Source organism: Kalmanozyma brasiliensis (assembly GCF_000497045.1).
Source record: "Kalmanozyma brasiliensis GHG001 unplaced genomic scaffold PSEUBRA_SCAF3, whole genome shotgun sequence".
Lineage (NCBI taxonomy): Eukaryota > Fungi > Basidiomycota > Ustilaginomycetes > Ustilaginales > Kalmanozyma > Kalmanozyma brasiliensis.
Window position 1 is genome coordinate 242,399 of NW_015961970.1, and position 25,750 is coordinate 268,148.

Genomic DNA, 25,750 nt, shown 5'->3' on the forward strand with positions numbered 1-25,750 from the left:
TTTTTTTTTTTTTTTTTTTTTTTTTTTTTTTTGGTTTGCCTCTCCAGCGCTCAAGAAATTTTGACGAACCCTGAATTGCAAGTTTTGAGTTCTTCTGATGACCTTCTACTGCCACCATATCCATCAACAAACCCCAACCTATACCCATCTTACGACTCGAGCGGGCTCACGCAACACCTCTGACTTGGACTCGGTCACAAAGGCTCTCTCCAGGACCAACTCTTCTTTCGGCACGACCACACGAAGGATATCACGTTGCGACACAAGAGAACAGCACTTCCACTCGAACCCCTCTCGTAGTTGCCATCATGGCCAAAGGTGGCGGCTCGCAGCTGTCTCAGCTCAAGTCGAAACTTCACAGCTCTGGTGTCACTGACCGTCGTCAGCTCTCGAAGAAGTCTCGCTCCCGCAAAGGTGGTCAGGGCGAAAAGGATGCTGCTGCAGCTCGACTCAACAAGATCAACGCCATTGTCTCTGGCCTCAACCCTTTCGACGAAAAAGTGACCAAGCCAAAGCATGAAGTGCTCGGTCGCAAGATCAAAGGCGCTGTAGGACGACCTGGTGCAGCCAAAGCAAGCGGCTTGGCGCAAAGAAGGGAGACGCTGCTGCCAGAATGGCAGGCACGAAATCGCACAGGCACCTTTGTCGACCGTCGATTCGGTGAAAATGATGCCAACATGACGCCAGAGGAGAAGATGCTCGAACGTTTCGCCACAGAAAAGCAGAGGAGATCGGCGAAGGGCGCAGCATTCAACCTCAATGACGACGACGAGCTGCTCACACATTACGGCCAGTCTCTCAGCGGGCTGGACGACCTAGCGGACATTCGACTTCCACAGGACGACGACGATGATGAAGGTAAGTGACAGAAGTGACTGCAGCAAAGGCGAACAGCACAGAACCGCCAAGGGGTTCGAAGGATCCAGATGATGATCTGCTACTGGCGACACAAACGATCCGGATTCAACACAAAAGTACGCTGAAAAGCGCCAACCCGTGACGGTCAAAAGATTCTACTGGAGATTTCTGATGGATCCTCGCAAGCCTTTGCCTCGTGCTGTTAACGACCCACGCTCGACATCAGCTGATTCAACTAGGCAAGACAGGAACTGACACTATCTACGTCTTTGCGATGTTTGCTTCCGCGTTCAGACCCAGGACGACTCACCGCGCAGGGCCACTTTGGCGGATTCGGCGAAAACGAGGATGGCGACAAGTCCAAGGCCGACGTCATGCGCGAACTCATTGCGAAGTCCAAATACCACAAGCTCGAACGTCAGAAGATGAAAGACGCCGATGACGAGCTCCGAGAGCAACTAGACGACGAGCTCGCCGACATTCGAGGCCTCCTCTTTGAGCAACAAGCTGTACCGACACCGGCACCAGCAGCGGATCCCAAGGCGAAAGCAAAGATCTCTGTCTTTCCCGGCCCAGCCACCGGCACCAATGCGATTGCCGTGGCGGGTGCGAGCACCACTGCTGCAGACGGCGAAGAGAAGCCAACCAGCAACTACGACACATTCGTTCGCGAGCTCGCCTTCGAGCGCAGAGCCAAGCCGCAAGATCGTCTCAAGAGCGAAGAGGAGCTCGCTGCCGAAGAGGCACAAAGGCTGATGAAGGCTGAGAAAGCACGACTCAAGCGAATGCGAGGCGATAGTGACGATGAGGCCGACGAGGAGTCGGACGATGGAAGCCGTAGGAAGCGCAAGAAGGGCTCTAGCTCCAGCTCAGGGCCAAAGCGTGTCGCGCAGGCTGACGATCTCGACGACGATTTCGAGCTGGAGGGGATGACAGCTGGTGAGGTGTACGGACTCGGCGCTGGTCTAGCGGAAAGCGGTGCCGTCGATGAGAGTGACGACGAGGAAGACGACGATGATGATGAGGAGGACGAAGAGGAGGAGGATGACGCTGCGGAAGGCGTCGAGATCGAAGGCGACAGCGAAGCGGAGGATGACGACGATGACGAGGACGATTTTGCCGATCTCGCTGATGCGGATGATGCCATTCAGATCGGCGAGGACGAAGAATCGGAGCAGGAGGGGGAACACGAAGCGCTCACCGGCAAGTCAAAGTCGGCAACATCCGTCAAGGCGCGCAAAGCTGGCTCAGCCATCAAGGCAAAGGCCACTCCTGTCACGGAAAGTAAGCTACCCTTCACCTTCCCTTGCCCTGCCACCCATGACGAGCTGCTCTCGCTCCTCGAGGATCACCAGATCGACCCTAAGCACATCCCCACCGTCATCAAGCGCATCCGCACACTGCACCACCCAAGTCTTGCCGAGGACAACAAATACCGCCTGCAAGCACTCATCGGCGTTCTCATCGACCACGCTCTCCACTGGGCCGGTCAAGCCCAGCTGCACCAGTCGACAACAGGCCAGAAGCACAAACTCGCCTTTGCGATCGTCAACTCGCTCATCCCGCACATCTTCAGCCTGTCCCAAAGCTACCCAGTCGCATCGGCGGAGCACTTTGTCAGCAAGCTGGCGCTCATGCAGCGCAACCTGTCTCGAGGCCTGGCAAAGGGCCCGACCGAAGCTGATGCGCGTACCTGGCCAGGATTGCCTGAGCTGACGCTCCTCCGACTGGTCGGCACTGTTTGGCCCACTTCGGACAAGCAGCACAACGTGACGACACCGCTGGCGCTGCTGATCGCGCAGTACCTCGCCCATGCCAGGATCCGATCCGTCAGCGACATTGCCTCCGGTCTCTTCCTGTGCTCACTGGTGGTGTCGAACGAGAAGGAGAGCAAGAGGCTGTTCCCGGAAGCGCTCAACTTTTTGTTCTCGGCGATTGCCATTTTGGCCTCGTTGGGTGCAGAGAAGAAGCAGCGTCAGGGCTTGGCGCAGATTCGAAGCGTGGCGGAGGAGTATGGCATCCCGACACCTGATGTCGATGCGCCGCACACAAAACACCTTCGTCTGTCTGGAGACAAGGCCGTCGACCCTGCGGAACAAGCCGTGGATCTGCCGAGCCTGATCACCGCCAAAGCGACAGAAGTTGAACCTCAGCAACGCGCGTCACTTCTCTCGCTATCGTTGACGCTCCTATCCAACTTCAGCGAGCTGTACAACGGCAGCACGTCCTATGTCGAGCTCTTCGCGCCGTTGTCCTCGCTCCTCGCCCTTTCACCCTCCACGTCCACCTCATCGGTGACCACCTCCCTCACGCGCAGTCTCAAGCTCGCCTCGTCATCACGCCGCTACCTGCGCCTGCAGGCGCACCGTGCCATCGCCATCGCCTCGCACATCCCCAAGTTCGACCAGCAGGGCTACAACCCGGATCGCAAGTCGGCGCTCGACCCCGACGTCGAGCGTGTGCAGATCCAAAAGATGAAGGCGCTCATCAAGAAGGAGCGCAAGGGCGCGATCCGCGAGCTGCGCCGCGACAACCAGTTCATCGCCGGCGTCCGCAGACAGGACCAGGAGCAGGAGGACCAGAGTTACAAGAAGAAGATGGACAAGATCATGTCGACGCTGCAGGTGGAGCGGAGCGAGCAGAAGCAGATGGAGCGGGCAAAGGCCAATATCAAGCGTCGGGCGGGGAAGAAGTGAGCCGCGTCACGGTCAGATGTGGTCTTGTTGTACTCTACACATTCGCATTCGCAAACAGTCGTCTTGCAAGTATGGTTATTGATTGATTGAGTTGTCTGTGGCGAATCGTTCTGAGGTGATCGTGCCTCTTGAGTGATTTGTGATCTTGTCCGTCGAGAAGGTGAGGTCGAGGTGAGAGCGCTCAGGGTCCAAGAAATCTGAGTCGCCTCGCTGTGAACCGCCGTCGGCAAAATTGAGCGCGCACGAAGCAGCTCGAATCCTTTGATCTTCTCGTCATCACTTTCTTTCCATCACACTCCTATACCAGCACCGCGAGCTGCAAGACCCGGCTTCTCTCACGTCGTGCTTGATCCGTAGCGTCGTCCGACCCTCAGCGCGGTGCCTGTTTGTTTCGCAGCGATGTCGACACCCACAACATGGTCGCACTCGGCCATCCGACCTTCAGCCCCTTCCTCCTCCGCACCATCATCCACCGCCCCCTCTCTCCAACCCACCACCCGCGGCATCGACCTCGGCGGGTGGTCGGTGCGCGTGACCTCTGGCCCGATCGGCTCGTCCGCCGAGATGGACGCGCTCGCTGACCTCCTTGGCATCCCACCACCCGAGATGGCGTTTCCGCACAACTCGCTGGTCCTGCAACACGCCGCGTCGGGGTTCAGCCTTTGTTTCGACGCTGTCCGTACCTTGCGCTCCATCGAGGGCGTCCTAGCTCAAAACAGGCTGCATGGTGTTGACTGTCGGGAGGGTGGCGGGTCCAGTGGAAGTGGTGGGCTCGGTGCCAAGCCCAAAGGCAAGGGCACCGCGGCAGGCATTAAGGTGGCTTATGCAAAAGAGTGGGGAAAAAGCCGGACGGAGTTCACCGCCTCCGACACACCCTCGGAAGGAGGCTCCCATTTTGGCACTGCTCAAGCGGACATTACTGCCGCGAAGGATTACGATTGGACGTATAGCACCACCTGGGCGGGCTCGGTGGGGGATATCGCGCCCCAGCCCCTGCTTCCAACGCAAAGCACCCCGACGGTCGCGCCCAACCTCCGCGCGCTCGAGCAACCAGAGAACAGGAACAATCGGTGGACCCCAGGCACAGATCCAGCAGCGGATCGCATTCCTGTCGAACGCCTAGGACCATCAAGCGGCGAACCGATTTTGTTCTACGACGACGTGGTGCTGTACGAGGACGAGCTGGCAGACAATGGCAGCTCAATCGTCAGCGTCAAGGTGCGGGTCATGCCAAGCGGATTCTTGGTGTTGCAACGGTTCTACCTCCGGGTGGACGACGTGGTGTTCCGGGTGTTCGATACGAGGTTGTATTGTGCGTTCGAGCCGACGATGCCTCGCTCAATGCCTGGCACGAGCCGACCTGCAGGGGTCGGTGCGCTGGGTGGACTGGGTCAACTGTCACTCGGCACACCTCGAAGAGCACCCACACAGACGAATCACTCGGACGTCACGATGATCTCAACGGAAGACAAAGAGGAACCGGACGGCTTTGTGCCACGGCTGATCCGCGAATGCTCCGGCAGCTCAGCATCCTACACCCTCGTCCGCTCTCACCTTCCCCCCTACAAGCCACACGACCTCTCTCCGCTGACCGACGTCAACTGGGTCAGTGCGACGCTGACCAAGATCTCGCACGCCCAGGCGTCAGCGTACCATGCGGGTGTTGCTTCGGGAACGCAGCTGCCGCGGTTGGGCGAGCGGGATGCGAGTGCGGGAGCAAAGTACCTCTCCCCCACCACTCCTAGTAGGGTTGGACGGGGAGGGCTGGCAGGGTTTGCCGGCACTCGACCGGGCGAGAGGGTCGATTTGTCCCCGGCCCAAGCACCAGGTTTGGCGGGATCGGCGAGCATCGTCGGCCAGATCGAGGAGGAGGGGTACGAGGGCTGGCTGGGCAACGGCGCTAGGGTCGACATTGCGCTGCTCACACCGCGCTAATCACGCTCACTTAGCAATCACAATCATCGGTCTTTGTGCAATGTGGTATTGAGGGCTAGCGCACATCTATGGGCGGCTCGATAAACGGCGCACCGCCCCATTCGAAATGATCCCGTTCAAACAACGAGAGTACGTCGGCGGTGAGGTCTTGCTTCTTCGGCACGGACGACGCGTACGGATCCTCGACCTTTGTTGGTGCTCCAGCGAAAGCGGTGGAGCCGAACGCCGAGCCTCCGCTGGTAGGCGCGGTGAATGCCGAGGTGCCAAAGGCACTTGATGTGCTGCCAAAGGTGGAAGTGCCGAATGCGCTGGCGGGCGCAGCGGTGGTGCTGTTATTGAATGCTGAAGATTGAGGTTGGACGGCGGTGCCGAAAGCTGGTGTGGTGGTGCCAAACGCACTCGGTGCCGCGGGGGCAGGGGCAGCAGCAGGGTTGTTGGAAGAGCCGAACGCCGACGTGCTACCGAATGCACTTGTCGGTGCGGGTGTCGCAGCAGAGCCGAACGCAGAGGCTTGTCCGAACGCTGACGTCCCGCTTGCTGGCTGTCCGAACGCAGACCCTGTCCCTCCAGTCGACCCTCCAAACGCCGACGCTCCACCGAACGCACCCGCTGGCTTGGCACCAAACGCCCCCGTCGTACTTGCCCCAAACGCAGAAGGCTGTCCGGACGCGCTCGCTCCACCCGCTGGAGTCCCCGATGCTGTCTGCGTCTGCGTCTTCCTCTTCTCCACCCGATTCCGCTCGGCCTGCTGCAGCGCTCCACCGGTATTCCCGCCCAGCTGCCGATAACTCGCATCCGCCTCCCCAAAGAGCTTCTGTTCATGTTGCGCGTACTGACTCTCCTGACCGCCGGCGCGCGCCTGGTACGCCATCACGCGCAGCTCGTCCGGGCTGACATCCTTGCCCACGATGAGATTGGGCTCGCCCCGGGCAGGACCGTAGGCGGTGAGCTTCCAGAGTGGGCGTCCGTGCGGGCCCAGGTCTTCGGCGATGCCAGCGGCGGTGAGAGATACTTCGGGGAGGTTGCTGTCGCCGAACAAGCTGGTGCTCGACGTGAATGGGAAGGAGGGGTTGAGGGATGCCAGGCCGGAAGGAATTGAGGAGGACGTTGAAGGGGTAGGTTGTGAGGGTCCAGTGGGGGGTGCACCAAACGCGGAAGGGCGAGCTTGGGAGGTGAACGCCGAGGAACTGCCGAATGATGATGGCGTAGATGTGGAGCCAAAGGCTGAAGAGGGAGCGGCGCTGCTGCCGAACTGTGCTGAGTTTGAGCCGAAGGATGATGTTGTATTTGTGGATCCGAACGCTGAGGTCGGCTGTGTGCTAGTGCTGCCGAATGCAGAAGGAGCAGAATTGGTCGAACCGAACGCTGAAGACGGTGTTGATGTCGATCCGAACGCAGATGTGGGTGCCGAAGTGCCACCGAACGCAGACGGAGGTGCAGCAGAACCAAAGGCAGAAACAGGCTTGTTCACCCCTCCAAATGCTGATGTTGGTGTCGAAGTCGATCCAAAGGCGCTTCCTCCTTGCTGTGCTCCGAATGCTGACCCACCCGTCGCTCCACCTCCGAATGCTGAGTTGGAGTTCTGACTACCAAAAGCGCTTCCTCCGCCGCCAAAGGCGCTCGGAGCAGCCGCGCCGAAAGCACTGCCGCCAGCGGGTCTCCCGAACGCGCTCCCACCCGTCGCATTGCCCCCAAACGCTGACGCGGAACCGAATGCGCTTCCGCCTGTCGGATTGGTTGATCCACCAAATGCTGATGATGAGCCGAATGCGCTCTGGCCGAAGCCGCTGCGTCCTGGTCCACCACCAGCCCCGCCTTGCGGATGCTCAAACTTGCAGTTGTTGCCGAACGCGCATCGGTTCTGCAGGAAGAACTTGCAGACCACCATCGTGCTTATCGTGACAGCTCCGAGCCTTGAAGAACGCCCGACTCTGCGATGCAGCTGCGTTCGAACTGTCGCTCGAAAGTGCCGTAATGGTCGAATGTAACGCGAAAGGGTGAATGGGAATGGCAAAGGCGAACGTTGGCTGCTCTGTTCGTGGCTCATGGTTCCCTGCGACCCCGGCGGATTTTCCGATTCCCGAATGTGATTCGCAACTCCACTTTCCTTTGGCAAGATCTTCTTGACGGTTGCATGCCTTCAACCGACGACACATCGACAACCTCCAGCTCATCATGGTCAGCTTCATCTCGTCTCAGGATCAGAGTAGCTCAACTTCAGGCCTTACTGACTCCAGCTTTGGTTCTTGCATGACTCGCAGTCGCTCCAATTCCTAAGCGACAAGGAGAGCCTTCCATCACAGTCGCACACCGCACCCATCGTATCCGTTTCCTGGATTTCGTCGTCTTCGTCTTCGCAGGGCGTCATCTTGTCTGGTGACTGCAAGGGCAAAGTCAAGGCATTCGACGCTCAGTCAGCGTTATCCTATCGAGATCTACCAAATGCGCACTCGAATGCAGTACACTGCATCACCACCAACGCTACCGGCAGTGCAGCCTTGTCGAATGCCATCGACGGCACCATTGCATTGTGGGATTTGACACCTTTCGTCAAGGACGAGACAGCAAACAAGGACGAAGCTGAAGCTGTCGAAGTCGAGGCGGTATCTACGGAGCCAACGCTGCTGCCTCTACCCGTCGAAGACGCAAGCAACCTGTTGCTCGGCACAATCGACTCGCTCACAGCCCACTCGACACCTAAAGAAAAGCTGTCAGAAGCTTGGAAGACCGCTCTGCACCCCAGTGCTCCACTATTTGCTTCTGTTGGAGCAGGAGCAATTGTCTCGCTGCACTCGACTTCTTCCTCTTCGTTCGGCGAGACACTCGACATTGCAACCCTCCCACCAAGCCTCGAAAAGCAATCCGATCTCTTCGGTCTTTCGCTTGCCTTCCACCCCTCCGGCAGCCTCCTCGCTGTCGGCACCAACACCGGTCGGGTCCTTCTCTACGCCTTGTCCTCTCTCGACTCCGCGCCGCATCTGATACATGTATCGACCTACTCAGACCACGCATCGCCCGTCCGAGCGCTCTCCTTCTTGCCCTCGCTGCTCCTCGTCGGCTCCGATGACCGCACCATCACCATTCACGACGTCAAAACCATCCTCTCACCCGAGCAGTCCTCATACCTTCAGCCGAACGCGGAGGGAAGGATAGGCGCGACAGTTGCATCGCTGACGGGACACAAGGGGTGGGTGTTCGACATTGCCGCTCCCGCCTTGTCGACGGACGTATTTGCCAGTGTAGCAGCGGATAAGAGCACCAAATTCTGGGATTTGACGTCGGCGACTAAGAATACGCCTGTCTGGAACGGCGGCGAGGCGCAGATGGTCAGGGCGTTCGCGTTTCAGCCTCCGACAGCGACAGGCTCTCAGACGGGAGGTGCGGCGGTGGAGGCAGGGCAGGGGATGACGAGCTCAATGACACGATTCGTGACTGCAAGCGAAGACGGCAAGTTGCGCTGGTACAGAGGTGCTGGTCTTGGTTGATGTAGACACTGAATGACCAATCTGTGAAAGATATTTTGTGTTCGCGAGTCCAGCGTGGGTGTGTGTTGAATCACCAGCTTCCATCCTCCGACAGCCTCTCGACTGCATACTCTTCTTCATCTGTCTGCATCCGGGCCTCCTGCTCCTCCTCCTGCTCCTCCTCCTCCTCCTCTTCATCATCAGACACATCATCCGGAAACATCATCCGTGCATCCCTGCACCTCCGCAACCTTCCCCTTTTCTGATCGAAACATCTGAAGTACTCTCCCAGCCCTCTTAGCTCCAGCATCCTGTGCACCGCTCCACCAAGCACCCTTCCCTCTTCCACCACTTCATCCTCCATCTCTCCCCTTTCCTCTGGTGGCGTGCCGTAGATCCAGATGGGCCCCGAAATCGACTCGACATTGACCTCGGCGACGTACCTCCGCGTCCCATCTGCCACCTGCGAGTGGTAGAACGGCTGATGTCTTCCTCCCCTGCGCGCCGAGGCGGGGGCGGGCAACCGATCGACGCCCATGTTGACGATCCAGTCCTCCGGTGCGGCGCAGTAGGGGTCCCATCCCAGCACGCTGCCGACATACCGATACGTGCGGTGTCTGAAAACTGTGCCTACTCGATACCCCACTGTATTTTCCGCGCGTGCACCCTTCTTTCGAGTCGAGGACGGCCGACGATTCACCCGGGGCTCCTCGGCATCCTTCATCCGTACCGCGCGCAGCATCCGGCTTAGCACCACCCTCGCACTGGAATTCGTCACCATGCCGGCCACACCTCGCCTAGCCTCCCTACCATTCCGCACCTCGTTCGCTGAGAAGCTCGCTTCGCCGCTCGAATCGCTCCCTTCTGCCTCCTCGTCGCTGTCTTCGGGATCGATGCCGAGAAAGTCCCGCTCAACAAACTCGACGTCCAGCATGAAGTAACTCTGCAGAAACCCGGCGATCCAATCCACCTCCCTCGCGTTGACATGCGTGCTCAGCCGGAGGAACGCGTTGACCGCGGCGTACTTGGCAGCCTGCTGTTCGTGTTCGGACCAGTGATCTGCTCGGCGATGCAGGTTGGCACGGGTGAGCGTCCAGTCGTTGTCCTCGCCGCGCTGTGCCATCCACTCTCGGAAGTGGGTGGCTGGAGACGACGCTGGGCGGGTCCAGCTTTCAGGTGCATCCGTGAGCGCGCGCATCGACTCTCGACGCCACGTCTTCACGATACCCCACACCGTCTCGTCTTCAACTACCTCCGTATGCCCTTCTAACGCTCTTGCGACACGTTGTTTGATGGTCTCGTGTTCGATGGGAGTCGTTCGACCGTGAAGAGCGCTGAGAAACGCATAATCCACCCGAACCAGCTCCCTCCATTGCACCTCCACCCTCGCTGCCCGCCGACTCACCTCCATCTGCCGAATTGCACTCCTCGCCTGCCCCAATTGTCCCATCTGCGCCTGCCTCGGCGCGATCTGCGCCCGCTGCACGCTCCCCAGCACATTGCGCGCCGCCCTCTGCACCATATCCCCCGGCTTGGCGGGTCGCCAAAAGTCGTCGTTCGGAGGCACACCCATCCTCCCCACCCATTCGACCAGATCTTCGCGCTCCAGCACGGGAGGTCGTTCGCGAACCCACGAGTCGCGTCTCGCGAAAGGATCGCTGGGGGTGGGGGAGTGCGCATCGCTCGCCGCAAGCGTGTACGCCGTCACGTCGAGCCAGAACGTCTGCGTCACATTTTCCAAGGTTTCGGTGGAAGAAGGGAGACGAGAGTCGGCAGAGACAAAGGCCAGGATGCGCATGGGGAAGTTGCACAGCGAAGCAACTAGGCCTAGCCGATTTGCGAGACCGCAAAAGATGAGTGTGAGGGAGAGAGGAAGGGTTTCGCGATTGGTAGTGAAGCAATGGTGGAGGAAGTGGTTGTCCAGGTCCGAGAAAAGGTCGTCCGCGGCCCCGCGGAAGCCGTGGTCTGAAAGAAAGTCGCAGATCGCCATGGCTTTCTCTTTGGCCCGCTCCAGTGATACGGGACCATCTGATGGGGGGAAGCGAGTTTGGAGGTACAGATCACATGCTGCGGCGAGGAGGTCGAGTTGAGATGAGACGTAGGTGGACTCGCCCCCGCGAAACATGGTGAGGAGCGAGACGGCGATTTCGGTCTGACGCGGGAGGGAGGGTGCGGGAGGTATCGATGGGCCAGAAGATAGGGTATCGTCTTCCGATCTGGAGAGAATGCTCAGCTTTGACATCGCTTCGCGTCGCTGGAGGTGCTCGAGCATCTCTCGTGCGTGGTGGAGGATGACCAGGTGGTGCGTGTCGGATCGCAGTGTGGTGGGAAGATGCGCTTGGTAGGCATTGATGCGATAACTGTCCAAGTCGTAGGCCAAGGGGTCCTTGCCCTTGCCCTTCACTGATCTTCGTTGATTTGTATCAGATATGTCATGTCTGCGGGGAAGTCCATCGCGTGTCCAAGAAGGACAGCTCGACTGAGCCTCGACCACCGCAGTCAGCACATCTTTTGCATCGTTCCCAAAGCGCCTAGCTAGCGAGGTGATCGCGGGGATGCGACCGTGTGTCGCCTCGACCTGCTCATAGAGCGTCTCCAGCACCTCTTCGTCGATGGCAATGCGTTCCAAGAACAGTCGATAGAAGTCAAGCTCGAATGCTGTGCTCGGGCCAGGCTGCCCCTCCTCCAGCTGCAAGTCTCTGAAGGGCGATTCCGACGGAGACGCTGATGCGAGCCCCTTCTCTGCGGCTGCTCGGCGTGCGTGCTCGGTCATCCTCTGCAGCCTTCTTTGTCTTCTCCATTCGATGACGCCTCTGTTGGCCTCGCGTTTAAGATCGCCTGTTGTCCATCGTAAGAGGTAGGACAGCTCCCAGAATGCCGGAGTGGTGGCGATACGGTAGAAGGTGGCGTTGCATTGTAGAGTGGCTGCTAAAGAGCGAGGGTCGAGATAGGAGAAGATCTGGTAGATGACCTCCTCCGGTAGTGTGATTGTCATGTTGAGCTGTTGAGGGCGGCTCGGGAAAGGGGGGAAGAGGTTAAACCGAGCTGAGAGCTACCTGCCCTGTCGGCGACTAAGGCTGGCCATCAAGGTCCAAGTAGGATGATCCGGCTAAGCTGTCGAAGATTGATTTGGACCGAGTAGATGTGCAGACAAGGTTGCGTCAAGGAACGGGTTTCTCTATGATGTCGTGAAAAGTCAGGTAGCTGTTGTATGCTGTCTTAGCATCAAGATGGTGCGAAGGGTCCATGCAGCTTCGGCGATTTCACCTCCACACCAGCCGCTGTCGGCCGGCTGAGCTTTTTCCCGTTGGACCCTGGCTCACCTTTCTTTTTGCCTGTAAACCTTGAAATTTTCCTTTCGCTCAGCCTCGAGCTTCCAAATTTTTGGAAAGGCGGATCTTCACTTCATCATCATCCTCATAACCACCGCAACGCCAGCAGGAATCCGCTGTTCCTAGCTTCAATATCATCAATCTTCGAAAAAACGTCGCGCAAAGATCGTAGCGGCAACCATGTCGACATGGGCAGCAATGGCGGCGGCGGGTGCCAAAGCTTCAGCACCCGCTCCTAAGCAAGAAGAGGCATCTTCCTCAACCAACGTCGCTTCCTCATCCTCCTCTCAGCTTGATGACGAGACTGCGTCCACCTCCGGCGTACGAACAAAGAAGCCGCGCATCGACACGCTCATCCTCGACGCAGGTGCCCTCATCATGCGCGCGCCCCTCGACGGCCTCGCCTCGGAATACTACATCCCACCGCGAGTGATTGAGGAGATCAAGCACGCCTCTGCCCGCGAGTACCTCGAATCGCTGCGCCTGCGCCCCGATTTCAAGCTGCACATTGCTCAGCCGGGGCCTGCGAGCATGGTCGCTGCGACCGAGTTCGCAAAGAAGACGGGTGACATCGGCGTGCTCTCGACGCAGGATTTGGAGGTCATTGCTCTGACATATGAGAGAGAGGTCGCGAGGCATGGCATGAAGCGCATCAGGACCAGCCCGGATGGCAAGAGAGGCGAGGCTTTGACAGCAGTTGCTACCGGTGAGGAGAGCAAGGAAGCTTCCTCTTCGACGAATGACGCGAAAGCAGCCCGTCAAGCGGCCATCGACAAGAAGCGTCAACAGAAGGCAGATGCAAAGCAGAAGAAGCTCGAGGAGGAAGCTGCTGCGCTCGGAATGACGGCCGATCAGCTCGTAGCTCAGCGCATCAAGGAGAATCGAGAGAAGAAGGCGGCGAAGAAACAGGCCAAAGATGCGTCAACAGCAGCAGCACCAGCAGCAGAGCAGGATGCCGAAGCAACTTCAGCACCCGTCCAACAAGACGACGACGAGGATCAACAGCCTGCAACGCAGCACGAGTCAGGACCGAGTCAGGGCTGGATCGAAGAAGGAGACTTCACCGACGAAGACTCGGACGAGGAAGGGGACGGTGCATGGATCACCCCAGACAACGTTCAGAGGGCGAAGAACCTGAGCATGGGTTTTGTGTCGGACAACCGCATGCCTGGTTTCAAGTACTCCGAGCAGGTCAAGGACGACGTCCCGGAGCCGGCTGAACTGCTGGAACCCGAAGAGCCGCTCGAAGAAGGCTGGTCGCGCGTCGAGTCTTCCAGCAAGTCCAAGCCCAAGCCGACCAAGACGCATCCGTCGCGCGACTACAACGACCCTTCGATCCAATCGCGCCCTTCGCTGTCCTGGAACGCCAACGGCGACTCTTCCGCCGCCGGCCACATGACAGTTGCGTGCATCACGGGTGACTTTGCCGTGCAGAACGTGCTCCTGCAGATGGGTCTGTCGCTCGTTGGCGTGCACGGATCGCGCGTCCGAGCCGTCAAATCGTTCGTCCTTCGCTGCCACGCCTGTATGAAGGTGTGCAAGGACATGGAGAAGAAGTTCTGCCCCGTCTGCGGCAATGCTACGCTCACAAAGGTCGCCGTCACTGTGGACGACACCGCCAAGGGAGGCTTCCAGCTGCACCTCAAAAAGAACTACCGATTCAATCTGAGGGGCACCAAGTACTCGATTCCGGCGCCCAAGGCGGGGTCCGCATCAGGTGGAAAGACCGGCGGGTCCGGGTTGATCCTGAGGGAAGACCAGCTGGAATGGCAGCGCGCACTGGCAAAGGAGGCGAGCAGGAAGAGGAAGGAGGAAAGGGCACTGGAGAAGGCCATGCGCGCAGGCAAGGATTCGTTGTCGGTGAGATACGAGGAGGCTTGGGATACGGGAGACATCTTTTTGGGAAGTCAATTTGCTGCGAGGGACAAGAGCAGTTTGCCGGTCATCGGACACGGGAGGAAGAATCCGAATGCAAACAGGCGCACTCGCAAGTAGATGCTTCTGTATCACAGCAATTGCAAAACATGCTGGAACTCATTGACACACGGTTTTTGCAGAGATGGTATGGATGCGATTGAGTACAGGGCATAAAAGATCAGCTCGTTCGGCTCTTCCGTTTGGGTCGGCTCTTTATCCTCTCGGCAAGCGTCCCGCCTTCCACCTTCATCGACTGCGGCACCAGCTCGGGAATGGCCATCCTGGGCGGCGAGTGTACCGCCTGCAACTGCTGCTCCTCCTTCACCCCCTGACTTGGTGGCGGAGTCAGCAAACCCACTTCCGCTTTCCCTGCCCCACCCCAGAACTCACCCTCTACCTTTGCCTCTTCCTTCTTCGCAACCTTGTAATCAGCAAAGCTCCTCAGATCCGCCGTAAACAGCACACTGTGCGCCCAGCCCGCATACCCGCCCCACAGCTGGCGAAAGTACTCTGCGATCTCCTCGTACTTCTTCGTGCGCAGCCGATACCACTTTTCGGCAAACTGGAAGACGTGCCGGTCGACAGGGATGGATGAGGCTTGGTCGAGCGACATGAGCAGGATGCAGTCGGCCACTTTGGGTCCTACGCCGGGTAATTGAAGCAATTCTTGGCGAGCCGAGGCGTAGGGGAGCCTGCGCAGGTGTTGGAGGTAGGCGCGAACTGAGGGGAAGGACTTGGTTTCGAGGTCGGTGTTGGGGGCTGGTGGCGAAATTGAGGTGGTGCGACTTTGGTGGGATGCGGTTCGTCGACTACGCTTGGCCGCTGGCTCGACGTCAGCCGCGTCCTCGGTCGAGATGGGTGGACTCGGCTGCTCGTCGAACGAGAAGCTAGTGCTGTCCTCGCCCTTGATACCGAACAACCAGTGCGACTCGCTCAGATGGTCTGCCATCTGACCTGCGGAAGATCCGCTCTTCGACTGTGCATGCTTCTCGCACAACATCTGCGCAGTCCGAGCAAGATATTTGGCGCGGTACCCAAACCCGAGCTCCCTCAGCTTCTCCTCGACCCCTTCCTTGGCCAGCGCCTCCGGTGGCGGAAACGGGTGATACGCTATCCTCACCTCTCCCTGTTCCACCTTCCCTGGCTTTCTCTCCACCTCGCTGTCGCCATCGACCACTGGTGGCGCTGGGTACAAATGCTCCAGCAACACCGGCGAAAAATGCGTGCACAGGTTCTGCACCATCTGGCCGATCCTCGCGATGTTGTTGTTCGAACTGCACACGAAGGCGCATAGACACTCCCACGGATCCTGCCGCAACATGCGCAGACCCGAGAAGCGGGTCGCGAACCGAGCAAAGACGGGATCCTTCTCGGCCCACTCGGCGTAGAGCGCCTCGAGCGGCACGTCGAGGCTGAGGTAGTCGGAGAGGAAGCGGCTCGTCTCGCGGCTCACCGCTGGATCGTTATCGTGAGATGAGGGAAGTAGGGTCCTGTGGTAGAGGAAACCCCGGTGCTCGTCTTGGCGTAGAAGAACGACGCGGTCGGAGAGACAGAGGGACCATTCGATTTGCTCCTCGTATTGTCCGGATGAGAGAGGGAGCCAGACTTTGTTGCCCCGCCATCGGAAGGCTTGGCCGCACTTGTTGGAGACGGTCAGCGGAAGCAGGATCTGCGAGGTGGCGGCTCGCAAGGCGGTGTAGCCTGGTGGCGGACGCGGGCCAAAGACGTCTTCGTGTTCGGTGTCGTCTTTGCCGAGCTTGTCGAGCTTGTGGGGGGCTGTCATCGTTCCGTGCAGCCTCGTCGATGTGGGTACGGGTGTGAATGAGGAGCGCGGCCGTGCGAGTCTACTTGCCGTAGTGGTGGAACAAAGAAGTTAGGAGGGTTCGGTGGTTAGGTTGAGAGATACGTAAGGAGCAAAGACGAAGAGTCAAGCCTTGCATGCGTGTTCGTGTGCGGATAGGAGGGTTCACAGCGGAGCTCTGTCAAGTCGAGGGCAACAGGAAGAAGTGCAAGGGACTTCGTGCGGGGTTCAACACGACTTGGATAGCCGCCGCACGGCGTTTTAGGTGTGGCGAACTAATGCATTTTTTCTGGCTCGGGATACGGACGGCGAAAAATCGCTGGTTGTTAGACCTTGTAATTCACCGACGGTCCCTATTTCTTGACAGATCCGAGCTTGAGCTCCACCGCGACTTCATTCGAGGTCGTGCACCCTTCTTCCCACACACTTCGATCATCTCCACGCTTGCATTTCGTCCTATCTACCTCGCCCTCTGCGGTTCACGCAAGAGCTCGCAGCAGAGCGCATCATGCGCTTCACGCTCGACTCGGCTTCTGACGCCTCCGGTGACGAGCAGGCATTGCCTACCGTCGTCCGCAAGTCGCATCAGCAACTCAACCGTGCCAAAGCACTGGCGGAGCAGCACAACTTTGCTTCTTCCTCATCATCACAGACGCCCACACGGAAGGGTATCTTGCGGCATACATCCTCGTACAACTCGACCACATCCAGCGCGCAACGACGGCAACGATTCCAGGACGATGACGATAAGCAAGATCTAGGGATCGCGCCGATAGACGAAAGAGACTTGACATCACACGCTCACGATCAGAACACATCTTTTCAGCATCGCAGTCGCAGACGCAGCGCTACGCCCGCATTCGAGCTGGTTGGTCTGCCCGCACAATCGTCTGCCGTTGCGGGACCGTCTTCCTTGCAACGGCCAGTCAAGTCACCAGCAAAGCAAGCTGGAGCTCTGCCGCCATGGATGAAGACATCGCGTCAGCCTCACCGCAGTCACACTCCCGACTACGAGGTCGACTCGTCAGATGAGGACAACAATGCAGCTCTCTCTTCCTCAGACGAGGACGAGAGTCGACAGCTCGACGATCTGGATTCCGACCTGGATGAAGACGACTCGGATGCTTCATCTTCACCGCAAACATCGCCGCACGAGCATGACGACTCAGCCGAAGAACGGCCGGTCGGCAAACGACCTTCTTCGTCGTCGCGTCGTCGTCCCACCGCATCCATCGCATCGGCGATAAAGCTCGCCTCCATTGTCGGCGACGACTGGGACGAATGGAACCGCAACTCTGCTCGACTCGCATGGCACCGCGCACGCATCTCCCGACGCGATACCCCTGGCGCCCGCTCAACACCCGGCGCTCGACAATCCACTGCGCCCGACACCGACATCGACGAGGTGCAAGCGCTGCTCTCCTCGCTCAACATGCGGCGCACGCAAGAGGACGCCGAGGTGAAGGCAGCCTTTGAAGCGCGCAACAAGGATCTGTGGTCGGGCATCGATGCTTCCATCCTCGCTGCCGAGAACGAGGCGCGCAAGGTGGCCGCTGCGGAAGCGGCGCGTTTGGAAGCAGCGCGAAAGATGCAGGAGGAAGCAGAGCGAAAAGCGGCGTCAGCGCGACAGGCCGAGCTGGAGCGGATCGAAGCCGAAAAGAAAGCAGCGGCGGCGGAAACCGATCGACTCAAGAAAGAGGCGGAAGCGGAAGCGGCGGCGCAGAAGGAGACAGAAGCAGAGCAGGCCAAGGCGCAAGCAATGGGCGGGTCAGGGGAGGACATCCGCAAAGCGGCGCTAGCAGAGCACGACGGGTGGATGACCAAGATCCGACACATCAAGTCGAATGTTCTGCCTGCGATTTCGTCCAATCCGGATCTGCGCAAGCAGTGCTTCGCCGCGAAACGCCAGATCACCCCCAAGATCGGACAGCTGACCAACTCAAGGACCGAGATCACGCGGATCGCTACCGCCATCGCCTCTGTGCTGGATGCTGCCAAGCAGGCGGCGAGCGGTGGCGGAGGCGACGTGTACACGTGGATCCTCAACCACCTGTCAAAGTGTCTCATCCGGCAGGCGGAGCAGGAGGTAGCGGCGAAGCAGGATACCGCCTACCCTTTGGCTCGGGTAGTGGTCTGGCTGGTGCTGGGAGGGCACGTCGAGTTGGCAGACGTCTTGATGGCGAGGTTGTGCAAGAAGTGTCCGTGGGTGATCCCCGTCTGGCCTCCTCGCAGGGACCTGGACGAACCGACCTACCGCAAAGTCATGGGCTACAAGGCGGACGAGACAACAGAAAACTACTCGAACAGGATGAGCGGTATCACAGCGTTCTACTTTGCCATCCTTCAAACCACACCCTCGGCCCCACCGGGCGCATCTTCGCTCGATGTTGACAAGATCCCCCTGCACCTACGGTCGACAACCTTGTGGCGGTGGAGCGTGCGTGCCCTGACGCCGTCCGCCATGGCCTTCCTGGACCACCCCATGTGTCCGTCCATTTGGTCGGTGTTCATCGAGATCGCGGGGACACAAGCGTTGGGCCTCTACGGCAAGCAGATGAAGAAGCTCTTCGCGCTGCTGCTCGAGCAAGGCGTGCAGGGGAAGAAGGCAGGGTGGCTGAAGCACGCCGAGGACAAGCCGTACGTCAAGGCGGGCACGGTGAGACTCGAGCTGCTGCTCATGGATTGGAAGGCTTCTCCCGGTCAAAGTGTTATTCAGGGCGCTACAAAGGGTGTACAGATGGAGCCGTAATACGATTATGCTTTCAACTCAGCAGCATACACACTGAAGGTGAGGAACGAGCTTCATTGAGAAAGCAACGTAGGAAAAGACAAACGAAGCCACGATGGGCCAAGCTCATACTCTTGACGAAGAATGTGGCCAGCCGGACTGCGCATCAAGCGGGAAGCGTCATCATCTGACCCTTGCAGACGTTCTGGGAGCTGATGACGGCGTGGGTCTTGCTGTGGGTGACGGTGACGAGCGCACACTTGTCATCGCGCGCTGTAGGCGGCTCAACAACGAGGAACGTAATATCAACAATATACTCGTTGCCCGTGAGGGTCACGCCGTTAGCGTTGTCGTAGAACACAACGAAGTCTATGGTTTGCAAGGTCAAATTGGTGAGTCGCCTGGTCCGCTTTGTTCACGGAAGAGAAGGGGGTGGGGAGGGAGGCTTACGGTTGGGGTCGGAGCCAAGGTAGCCGGACCAGCCGCCCTGACCGGCGAGCTGTCGGGCGAACGAGTCCGAGGGGGCCTGGAAGCACACATGCAGAGTGTTGTATCGACCGCCGTCCGAGCGACAGTACTCCCAGTAGTTCTGCGTCGCCGAGGTTTGAAGCCATCGAGCCGAGACGCTGATGGTGCAAGCCAGAACGGCACCGGTGAGGACAGCGAGGTTGAACTTCATGATGAGGAAATTGGACGAGGGGGTAAAGATGTTTGTGAAGGAGGAGGATGAATGGTAGGAGAGCTGGAATCGAGACGTTTTCGGCAGGTTTATATGCCTCTTGAGACGCATTGCGGAAGGATCGGACCGGCTGGTTGTGCGACAGCGCAAGATACGTCTTCACCCACGGTGGCAGTGCGATAGCTCAAGGTGGGCTCACACACAATGGCTCTTGATGGCAACGCAGCATCGCAATAGGGGCTCGAAGCTCATATCGGCATTTCGCGATCCGGACCACAACGGGAACCGTGCGACTCCATACACGTAATGGAGTGTGTGACGTACGCTTGTGCAGAGCGCAATGCCGGTCAGGCCATCTCCTGGGGAAGGTTCATCATCTGACCCTTGCAGACCAGCTGGTCAGCAATCGTAGCGCCCTCGTGTGTGCCTCCGCGCCTGCGAACTGAGACGATGGCGCACTCGTACGAAGCGTAGCCCGGCGAAGTGATCCAATAGGAGATGTGGACGACAAACTTGTTGCCTACAAGCTTCACTTCGTCCTGGCCGCTCTGATATGGTACGACGAAATCTGTTCTCGCGGATAGCAACCCACTCTGCTGTCAGCGACACTGTGTTCGAAAAGGCAAGGCAGGGGTGAGAAGGTGCTTACGGTTGAGATCATGGCCGAGGTAGCCGATCCAGCCGTCCTGACCAGCCAGTTGTCGGGCGAACGAGTCCGAGGGCGCGGAGAAACACACGTGCGACGTGTCGTAGTGCGACGTGTCGTAGTGCGACCCGTCCGAGCGGCAGAACTGCCAGTAGTTGAGGTCCGCATCTGTCTGCAGCCATTTGCCACACACTTGGCCAGCGGCGCTGAAGAGGCCAGCGACGGCGAGCAGGTTCACGTTCACGGTGAGCTTCATGGTCGAGGAGGCGTCGAATTGGGCAAGAGTCGTTGACAGAGATGGGTAAGGGAATTAGACGACCTGTGCTCTCGACAGATCTAGAGATGCACGGGTATAAATATATTCTGAGGCGAGGCTTCTCCTCAAATGATGGCCATGGTGACGGTGCGCTGGCCAGCGCGATGAAGGTGGGCACGTAAGGAAAGACGCAACAGCGGCTTCAATTCATGTCAATTGCGAACTTGATTGCGGGCCTGTGGCGGCGTCGTGAAGCAACATACAGAGATCGCCACTTGGACAGATGTTTCTGGACGAGGACTGAGCAGGACTAAGCCATCTGCTGGGGCAGCTTCATGATGTCGCCCTTGCAGACGGTCTGCTGGGCAATCACGATTCCCTCATTCTTCCTCCCGGTCTTCTCCAGCACCGTGACACCTGCGCACTTGGGATCGTTGACGCCCGGCTGCGGAACAACGAAAAACTCGATGTTGACAATGTATTTGGTGCCCACCAGCGTGGTGTCCTCTTCGTACGTCACCACGAAATCTGGTTCGCGCAAAGCAGATGCGTCAGTCGTCTCCTCTGGGAAACATGCGAATGAGGCGCGGCAAATACTCACGGTTGAGGTCGGAGCCAAGGTAGCCGGTGAAGCCGGACTGGCCAGCTACCTGTCGAACAAACGAGCCAGACGGTGCCTGGAAGCACGCGTGCAGCGTGTCGAAGTGGGCACCATCGGAGCGGCAGTACTGCCAGTAGTTTTCGTTGGCCGAGGTCGGCAGCCACTTGCCAGCAACCATGGAGGTCGAGGCGAGGGCGACAGCGGCAAGGAAGAGCGTCTTGAACTGCATATTGAGGCAAGCGGAAGTGATGGCGAACAAATGAGTAGACCTGCTGACGAGGGGGTCTATTTATGTTGATTGCCCGCACCCAAATGTCTCGTTTGAGGAGGTAAAAACCCAGCGCCCATCCTCATCAGCAGCGGCGCAGCGAATGTGGGCTCGACAAGCCATCAGGGACCGCTGCGGGGACTCGTCACCACATTTTGAAGGGGGGCTGTGTTGCAGACTGCAGCCACAGCCGTGGCATTGCATCGTTTACGCCCAGTGCGAATGTGAGCGAAATGAAACGGCCTCGTCATTGCCGGCTCAGTCGGCTCAAGCGGCAATTTCGGAATCAAGCTCCCAATCTTTCGCTCAGCTCCAGATCAAGCAGGACGACGCGAACGTTGCAGCCGAGGCAGGGCTGGAGAGTCAACTCATTTTGACAGCTCAGATCAAAACATTCGTCACGAGCGATCAGGACTTGTTGACGTTTGATACCACTGCATAAAGTAGATGCAGTAAGAGCTGCAGAAGAGCGACAATTGACGGCAATGCAAGGCAGAAGTAGTATCGTGTGACCACTTCGCTAGTCGTCGTCTACAGTATGGAAAAGCTCCATTGATCAGACTCCTACTGTTTGGCTGGCAGATGCAGCCAACGACTGGAGGCATTGCAGAAGTTGCCGTTATCAACAGTGTTACCGGTCAGAGTCTGAATGTCCGCAGCGGCACAGTGGCTCACGCCTTGGTCGTTGAAGCTGACATTGATGATGTAGTCATCGGTCTGCAGCAAAGCAGATTGCTTGGCGCGCCAAATCACAGACTCTGAGACGTCAGAGTTCAGTCCAAAGAACGATCCGCTTGAAAGTCAGTTCATCAATTTGCAAATAATCGAGCGTTGGGACGGACCGACTTACTCTTGCCATCAGCCGACAGGAAGCCCTCAAAGTCGGAGGCGGGGTTCGGGTGCGAAACGTCGACATCCGTCGTAAAGCAAGCTCGGGATCCTTGTTCGTCCTCCGTGTTGCACCAGCGGTCGAGAGTGTATTCAGGAGGCTGTTCGGTGTGCCATCCAGCGGAAACGCCAGACAGAGCCATGATAGCGGCAGCGACAAGGGTTCGCGTCAGTGTGTTCATCTTGCAGACAAGATTTGACGGCAGGTCGAGATGGTGAGTTGGATGAAGCTCAAACAGTGATGCCTGGCGCAAGAACGAGCCTTTTTATCTCTTCTTCCCTGCTTGTCCGAGACGATGCCTTCAACTCGCGCAGGTCAGTTTGATCCTGATAGCATTCACTATTCACTGAGCATCGGACATTTGCTTCCGTTACCACTCAAGCCGGTGTCCGCACGCATGACAAATCTCGGTGGGACACGAGGCGGTGCGGATTGTGAGTCCGGGTGGCGCAGCCCGTTGCGTTGATTCATTTCATCTCTCATTGACTGCTCTGAAAAGCGTAGCGGTTCCTTCCTTCATCTGTGGTGCGGCTGTCTCGAGCCCACACAAGCATCTTGATCGCGTGACACACAGTGGGACTAGATGCCGTTGGATCGAGCCCCTTCCCCTGAGTTGCTAGCTCATCGGATACCGGCTTCATCTCGATCGCGTCCCACTCCCACCCTGGGCCGAGGCTGTGCCAAAGCTCGAGAGGAGCAACACAGTATGGACGAAAGGCACTGGCGAAGCTGCAGCAACGAGAGCGTGGCGCAGTGAATGTCTCTGATTCATGCTTCATCCCGTTGGCCGACCGCGCAAGCCGTGCGCGTCACTGCAGCGCACTCCCAAGAGTGCGAAGATATAAAGACGCTGCTTCTCAGCGTCCTGACTCCCCGAATCTCATCCAAGCTCACAGCTCTCAGCAAAGCTACTCTCAGCATCATGAAGACTCAAGCCTCTTTTCTTCTGGCTATGGCCACCCTCGCCGGACTCGCCAAGGCCGGCTGGGAGACGCCCACTGGCAGCCTCAGCTGGGACACGCTGTGCGGTCGGGGCGACCCCAATGTTTCCCACGTCTGCTTTGTCTCTTCTCAGGACGTCAGCGGTATCACGATCAACACGAGATTCCATGGCTTCTACCTGGCCGACAACAGTAAGTCCTGATAGCCAGCCTCCTGCCTTCCGGACTCATACAATCTTGTGCTTACTGAAACCCTTTGCCCGTCTTTTGCAGACTTTGTCATCTACGAATCCGGCGCTAACACGGCCTTCTACTCGACCGAGCGCTTCCAGATCACAGTCAACTTTGACGCCGATGTTCCGGGCAAGCAGCACTGCGCCGCTTACGATGTCGTCGGCGTCGCTGACCCGAGCAAGTCGCAGAACGGCATCTACTGCCCTGGTCAGGGTGCTGTCAACATCGGCTAGGCGAAGACACGGCAACAGCATGTCGTCGTGTGGTCAGGCATCTCTTCTCGTTTTGTGCTAGTCTCGTCACTTCGCAATTCACTGCTGTTTTAGGTCTTCTCTGTGCTTCGGCATGCGTGGTCTTCGTGTTGTGCAACCAATGGTAAAGTCTGTAAACGTCACCTTTGGTCTGGAACGCTGCTACAGTATAAGGTTCATCTTGTGAGCGCGATGCGTTTCATGAGCACGTTCTTTGTGGCGCCACGGGGTATTGTCGGTCCGATGGCGATACACACAAGCTCGGTTCCACAAAATTGGTCCGGTCGCAGCAACGGTACACCCGCTGCTTCTCGCGACTTGAGTTTCGTTCCCCCTGGGGAACAATGCGAGATGATGTCCTTCAATGAGATGGTCCCCTGTATAGGGCGCTGCGCCCACTTGGTCGTTTCATATGGCGACCGATTCCGGCCCTCTCCCTAGCTCGAGGCTGTGCCAGCGACTCATGAGACGTGCTAAGAATGCCAGCGACTTCAAAGACCGCCTTTGTTCAACCGCATACGCTTTCAGACGAGTCATCCGCAGCGATAGAGTACATTTGCGTTGCTCGTGAAGATATAAAGCAGGCCTTGGAGAACCTATCATCGCCCTTGGTCCCATCATCCTTTACAAACTTCCACATCGCTCTGTTCCTCCACCATGAAGACTTCTGCCTCTTTCCTCGTCGCCTCGTTCGCCCTCGCTGGTCTTGCCCAGGCTGGCTGGGACAAGCCCACATCTACCCTCAGCTACAATGCCCTCTGTGGACTCAGCTTCGTCGCGCCCTCGACCAAGCACATCTGCTTCGCTGGCCCTGCTGACGTCTCACAAATTTCGGCCGGCACGAGCTTCCATGGCTTCGTCCAGCCGGGTAGCAAGACGAGTGAGTCCCCCTTCCCTTCTGGCTACTCGACCGCCCTTCTCGTTTGCTGACGATCTCTTTCCCGACGAGCAGACTTTGTGATCTACAAAGGCGACGGTAAGGACACAGCCTACTATCAAAGCAAGCAGCACATGATCAACATCAATTGGACTGTCACTGGAAAGGGCATGGAGCACTGCGTCGCTTACGACGCTCAATCGATCGATGGTCAGCCGGTCGAAAACGGAATCTGGTGCCCTAGTCACGCGATGGTTTCGCTCCCCACGCCTAGCGGGGTCTTGACGACTTAGACGTCTTGTCCAATCGCCTGAGTCGTACTCTCCAGCCGCCATAGACGCGTCCTTCGGCCTAGGCTAGATTCGTTCACAAACCACGCTGTGTGCGGCTCCTGCATCTGCCCGCAGCTCGTACAGGCGGTGCCGTGCTTCATGTTCGTTCTAGCCAATACATCGTTGCACCAGCAGCTATGTCTCGGTGTGTTGAGAAAGGACCGAGTGCTTCGTGAAATGACTCAAGCCTGCGGCGCATATGCCATCAGTACGGTGCGAGTCGTTTGTGTGCGGGCATCGGCAGCAGAGACGCACGACAGCGAGAGCACAATGGGACGGAGTTTCAATGTCACCAGTCAGGTATAGCGAGCATACGTGGAACGGCTCGGCTAGCCTCCCTTGTCGGCCGCTTATCGAATTCACCACTGACGCTCACTCCATTGCCCAAGAGAGGGAACAGGTGCGTTCATTGAATGGCGCAAGCCTACAAGTTGAACATCGATCTATCGGCGTTTGTGCAATGGACGCCGTTCAAAAAGGGCTCGAGCGCTGCGTCCTGCTCGTCTCCCTTCCTCCTTCCATCGCTGCGCGTGGGCGCCCAGACCGCGACCCGTGCGCACCCGATGCTATGCGAGAAGCGAACCTGAATCCAGAAGCCACTAGCGAAGAATTCGACCTTGCTGTCGCCCGTGGTCGGCGCTACCACGACGAAGTCTGTGCGACATCAAAGTTCCAGGGTCAGTGTGCTGTTGCAAGCCGAAAAAAGGGGGTGAAGCGAGACTGACCTTGTCCAGACGACGAGGCGTACCCTAATTTAGCATGTGAGGCAGAGTGAGCGGCCGTCGTGATGTCGTCGTGAATCGTGAAGCAGGCGTGCGGCGCGAGATCCGGCTGAGGTGCGGAGGTGCAGTAGCGGTCGTATTCGGTCTGGCCGTGCAGCGAGTTGTCGAACAGACTCTTGCTCGGCTGCTTCGCCGGCACGGCTTGCGCACCAAAAAGTCTGAGCACGATCAAGAAAAGGTTCAGAGCCAACATGGTGCTGAGGCCTTTGAGCAAACAAAGACGGGCGGTCATACGGTGGGGACCTTCTTTTGTAGGCCTGCGG

The 25,750-nt window shown here is 58.3% G+C and overlaps 15 protein-coding genes across 15 annotated transcripts; 7 read left to right on the forward strand and 8 right to left on the reverse strand.

Annotated features, from left to right (window-relative positions):
- Positions 1-308: 308 nt before the first annotated feature.
- PSEUBRA_003974 (Nucleolar protein 14) lies at positions 309-3,554 on the forward strand (the record flags this gene model as incomplete). The annotated part of the gene is made up of 2 exons (XM_016437544.1): positions 309-858; positions 1,153-3,554. The coding sequence occupies 2 exons, from the start codon at positions 309-311 to the stop codon at positions 3,552-3,554; spliced, it is 2,952 nt and encodes a 983-aa protein (XP_016291101.1).
- A 399-nt stretch (positions 3,555-3,953) lies between these two features.
- On the forward strand, positions 3,954-5,489 carry PSEUBRA_003975 (TIP41-like protein; the record flags this gene model as incomplete). The annotated part of the gene is made up of 1 exon (XM_016437538.1): positions 3,954-5,489. The coding sequence occupies one exon, from the start codon at positions 3,954-3,956 to the stop codon at positions 5,487-5,489; it is 1,536 nt and encodes a 511-aa protein (XP_016291102.1).
- A 55-nt stretch (positions 5,490-5,544) lies between these two features.
- On the reverse strand, positions 5,545-7,377 carry PSEUBRA_003976 (Zinc finger, CCCH-type; the record flags this gene model as incomplete). Its single annotated transcript, XM_059465186.1, has 1 exon — positions 5,545-7,377. The coding sequence occupies one exon, from the start codon at positions 7,375-7,377 to the stop codon at positions 5,545-5,547; it is 1,833 nt and encodes a 610-aa protein (XP_059321469.1).
- Positions 7,378-7,664: 287 nt separating this feature from the next.
- Positions 7,665-8,974, forward strand: PSEUBRA_003977 (WD40 repeat; the record flags this gene model as incomplete). The annotated part of the gene is made up of 2 exons (XM_059465187.1): positions 7,665-7,667; positions 7,751-8,974. 2 exons carry the CDS (start codon positions 7,665-7,667, stop codon positions 8,972-8,974), a joined length of 1,227 nt encoding a protein of 408 aa, XP_059320500.1.
- Positions 8,975-9,044: 70 nt separating this feature from the next.
- On the reverse strand, positions 9,045-11,948 carry PSEUBRA_003978 (Hemimethylated DNA-binding domain protein; the record flags this gene model as incomplete). The annotated part of the gene is made up of 1 exon (XM_016437568.2): positions 9,045-11,948. One exon carries the CDS (start codon positions 11,946-11,948, stop codon positions 9,045-9,047), a length of 2,904 nt encoding a protein of 967 aa, XP_016291104.2.
- A 517-nt stretch (positions 11,949-12,465) lies between these two features.
- PSEUBRA_003979 (Nin one binding (NOB1) Zn-ribbon-like protein) lies at positions 12,466-14,280 on the forward strand (the record flags this gene model as incomplete). Its single annotated transcript, XM_016437537.1, has 1 exon — positions 12,466-14,280. The coding sequence occupies one exon, from the start codon at positions 12,466-12,468 to the stop codon at positions 14,278-14,280; it is 1,815 nt and encodes a 604-aa protein (XP_016291105.1).
- Positions 14,281-14,380: 100 nt separating this feature from the next.
- PSEUBRA_003980 (HhH-GPD domain protein) lies at positions 14,381-15,985 on the reverse strand (the record flags this gene model as incomplete). Its single annotated transcript, XM_016437559.1, has 1 exon — positions 14,381-15,985. The coding sequence occupies one exon, from the start codon at positions 15,983-15,985 to the stop codon at positions 14,381-14,383; it is 1,605 nt and encodes a 534-aa protein (XP_016291106.1).
- Positions 15,986-16,511: 526 nt separating this feature from the next.
- On the forward strand, positions 16,512-18,752 carry PSEUBRA_003981 (GLE1-like protein; the record flags this gene model as incomplete). The annotated part of the gene is made up of 1 exon (XM_059465188.1): positions 16,512-18,752. One exon carries the CDS (start codon positions 16,512-16,514, stop codon positions 18,750-18,752), a length of 2,241 nt encoding a protein of 746 aa, XP_059320501.1.
- A 145-nt stretch (positions 18,753-18,897) lies between these two features.
- PSEUBRA_003982 (uncharacterized protein) lies at positions 18,898-19,521 on the reverse strand (the record flags this gene model as incomplete). The annotated part of the gene is made up of 2 exons (XM_059465189.1): positions 18,898-19,100; positions 19,182-19,521. 2 exons carry the CDS (start codon positions 19,519-19,521, stop codon positions 18,898-18,900), a joined length of 543 nt encoding a protein of 180 aa, XP_059321470.1.
- A 236-nt stretch (positions 19,522-19,757) lies between these two features.
- PSEUBRA_003983 (uncharacterized protein) lies at positions 19,758-20,312 on the reverse strand (the record flags this gene model as incomplete). The annotated part of the gene is made up of 2 exons (XM_059465190.1): positions 19,758-19,978; positions 20,060-20,312. The coding sequence occupies 2 exons, from the start codon at positions 20,310-20,312 to the stop codon at positions 19,758-19,760; spliced, it is 474 nt and encodes a 157-aa protein (XP_059321471.1).
- Positions 20,313-20,622: 310 nt separating this feature from the next.
- PSEUBRA_003984 (uncharacterized protein) lies at positions 20,623-21,142 on the reverse strand (the record flags this gene model as incomplete). Its single annotated transcript, XM_016437572.1, has 2 exons — positions 20,623-20,840; positions 20,914-21,142. 2 exons carry the CDS (start codon positions 21,140-21,142, stop codon positions 20,623-20,625), a joined length of 447 nt encoding a protein of 148 aa, XP_016291108.1.
- Positions 21,143-21,745: 603 nt separating this feature from the next.
- PSEUBRA_003985 (uncharacterized protein) lies at positions 21,746-22,212 on the reverse strand (the record flags this gene model as incomplete). Its single annotated transcript, XM_016437563.2, has 2 exons — positions 21,746-21,939; positions 22,032-22,212. The coding sequence occupies 2 exons, from the start codon at positions 22,210-22,212 to the stop codon at positions 21,746-21,748; spliced, it is 375 nt and encodes a 124-aa protein (XP_016291109.2).
- A 780-nt stretch (positions 22,213-22,992) lies between these two features.
- Positions 22,993-23,478, forward strand: PSEUBRA_003986 (uncharacterized protein; the record flags this gene model as incomplete). The annotated part of the gene is made up of 2 exons (XM_059465191.1): positions 22,993-23,203; positions 23,285-23,478. 2 exons carry the CDS (start codon positions 22,993-22,995, stop codon positions 23,476-23,478), a joined length of 405 nt encoding a protein of 134 aa, XP_059321472.1.
- A 675-nt stretch (positions 23,479-24,153) lies between these two features.
- On the forward strand, positions 24,154-24,666 carry PSEUBRA_003987 (uncharacterized protein; the record flags this gene model as incomplete). Its single annotated transcript, XM_059465192.1, has 2 exons — positions 24,154-24,376; positions 24,449-24,666. 2 exons carry the CDS (start codon positions 24,154-24,156, stop codon positions 24,664-24,666), a joined length of 441 nt encoding a protein of 146 aa, XP_059321473.1.
- A 463-nt stretch (positions 24,667-25,129) lies between these two features.
- On the reverse strand, positions 25,130-25,680 carry PSEUBRA_003988 (uncharacterized protein; the record flags this gene model as incomplete). The annotated part of the gene is made up of 2 exons (XM_016437557.1): positions 25,130-25,359; positions 25,431-25,680. 2 exons carry the CDS (start codon positions 25,678-25,680, stop codon positions 25,130-25,132), a joined length of 480 nt encoding a protein of 159 aa, XP_016291110.1.
- Positions 25,681-25,750: the final 70 nt, after the last annotated feature.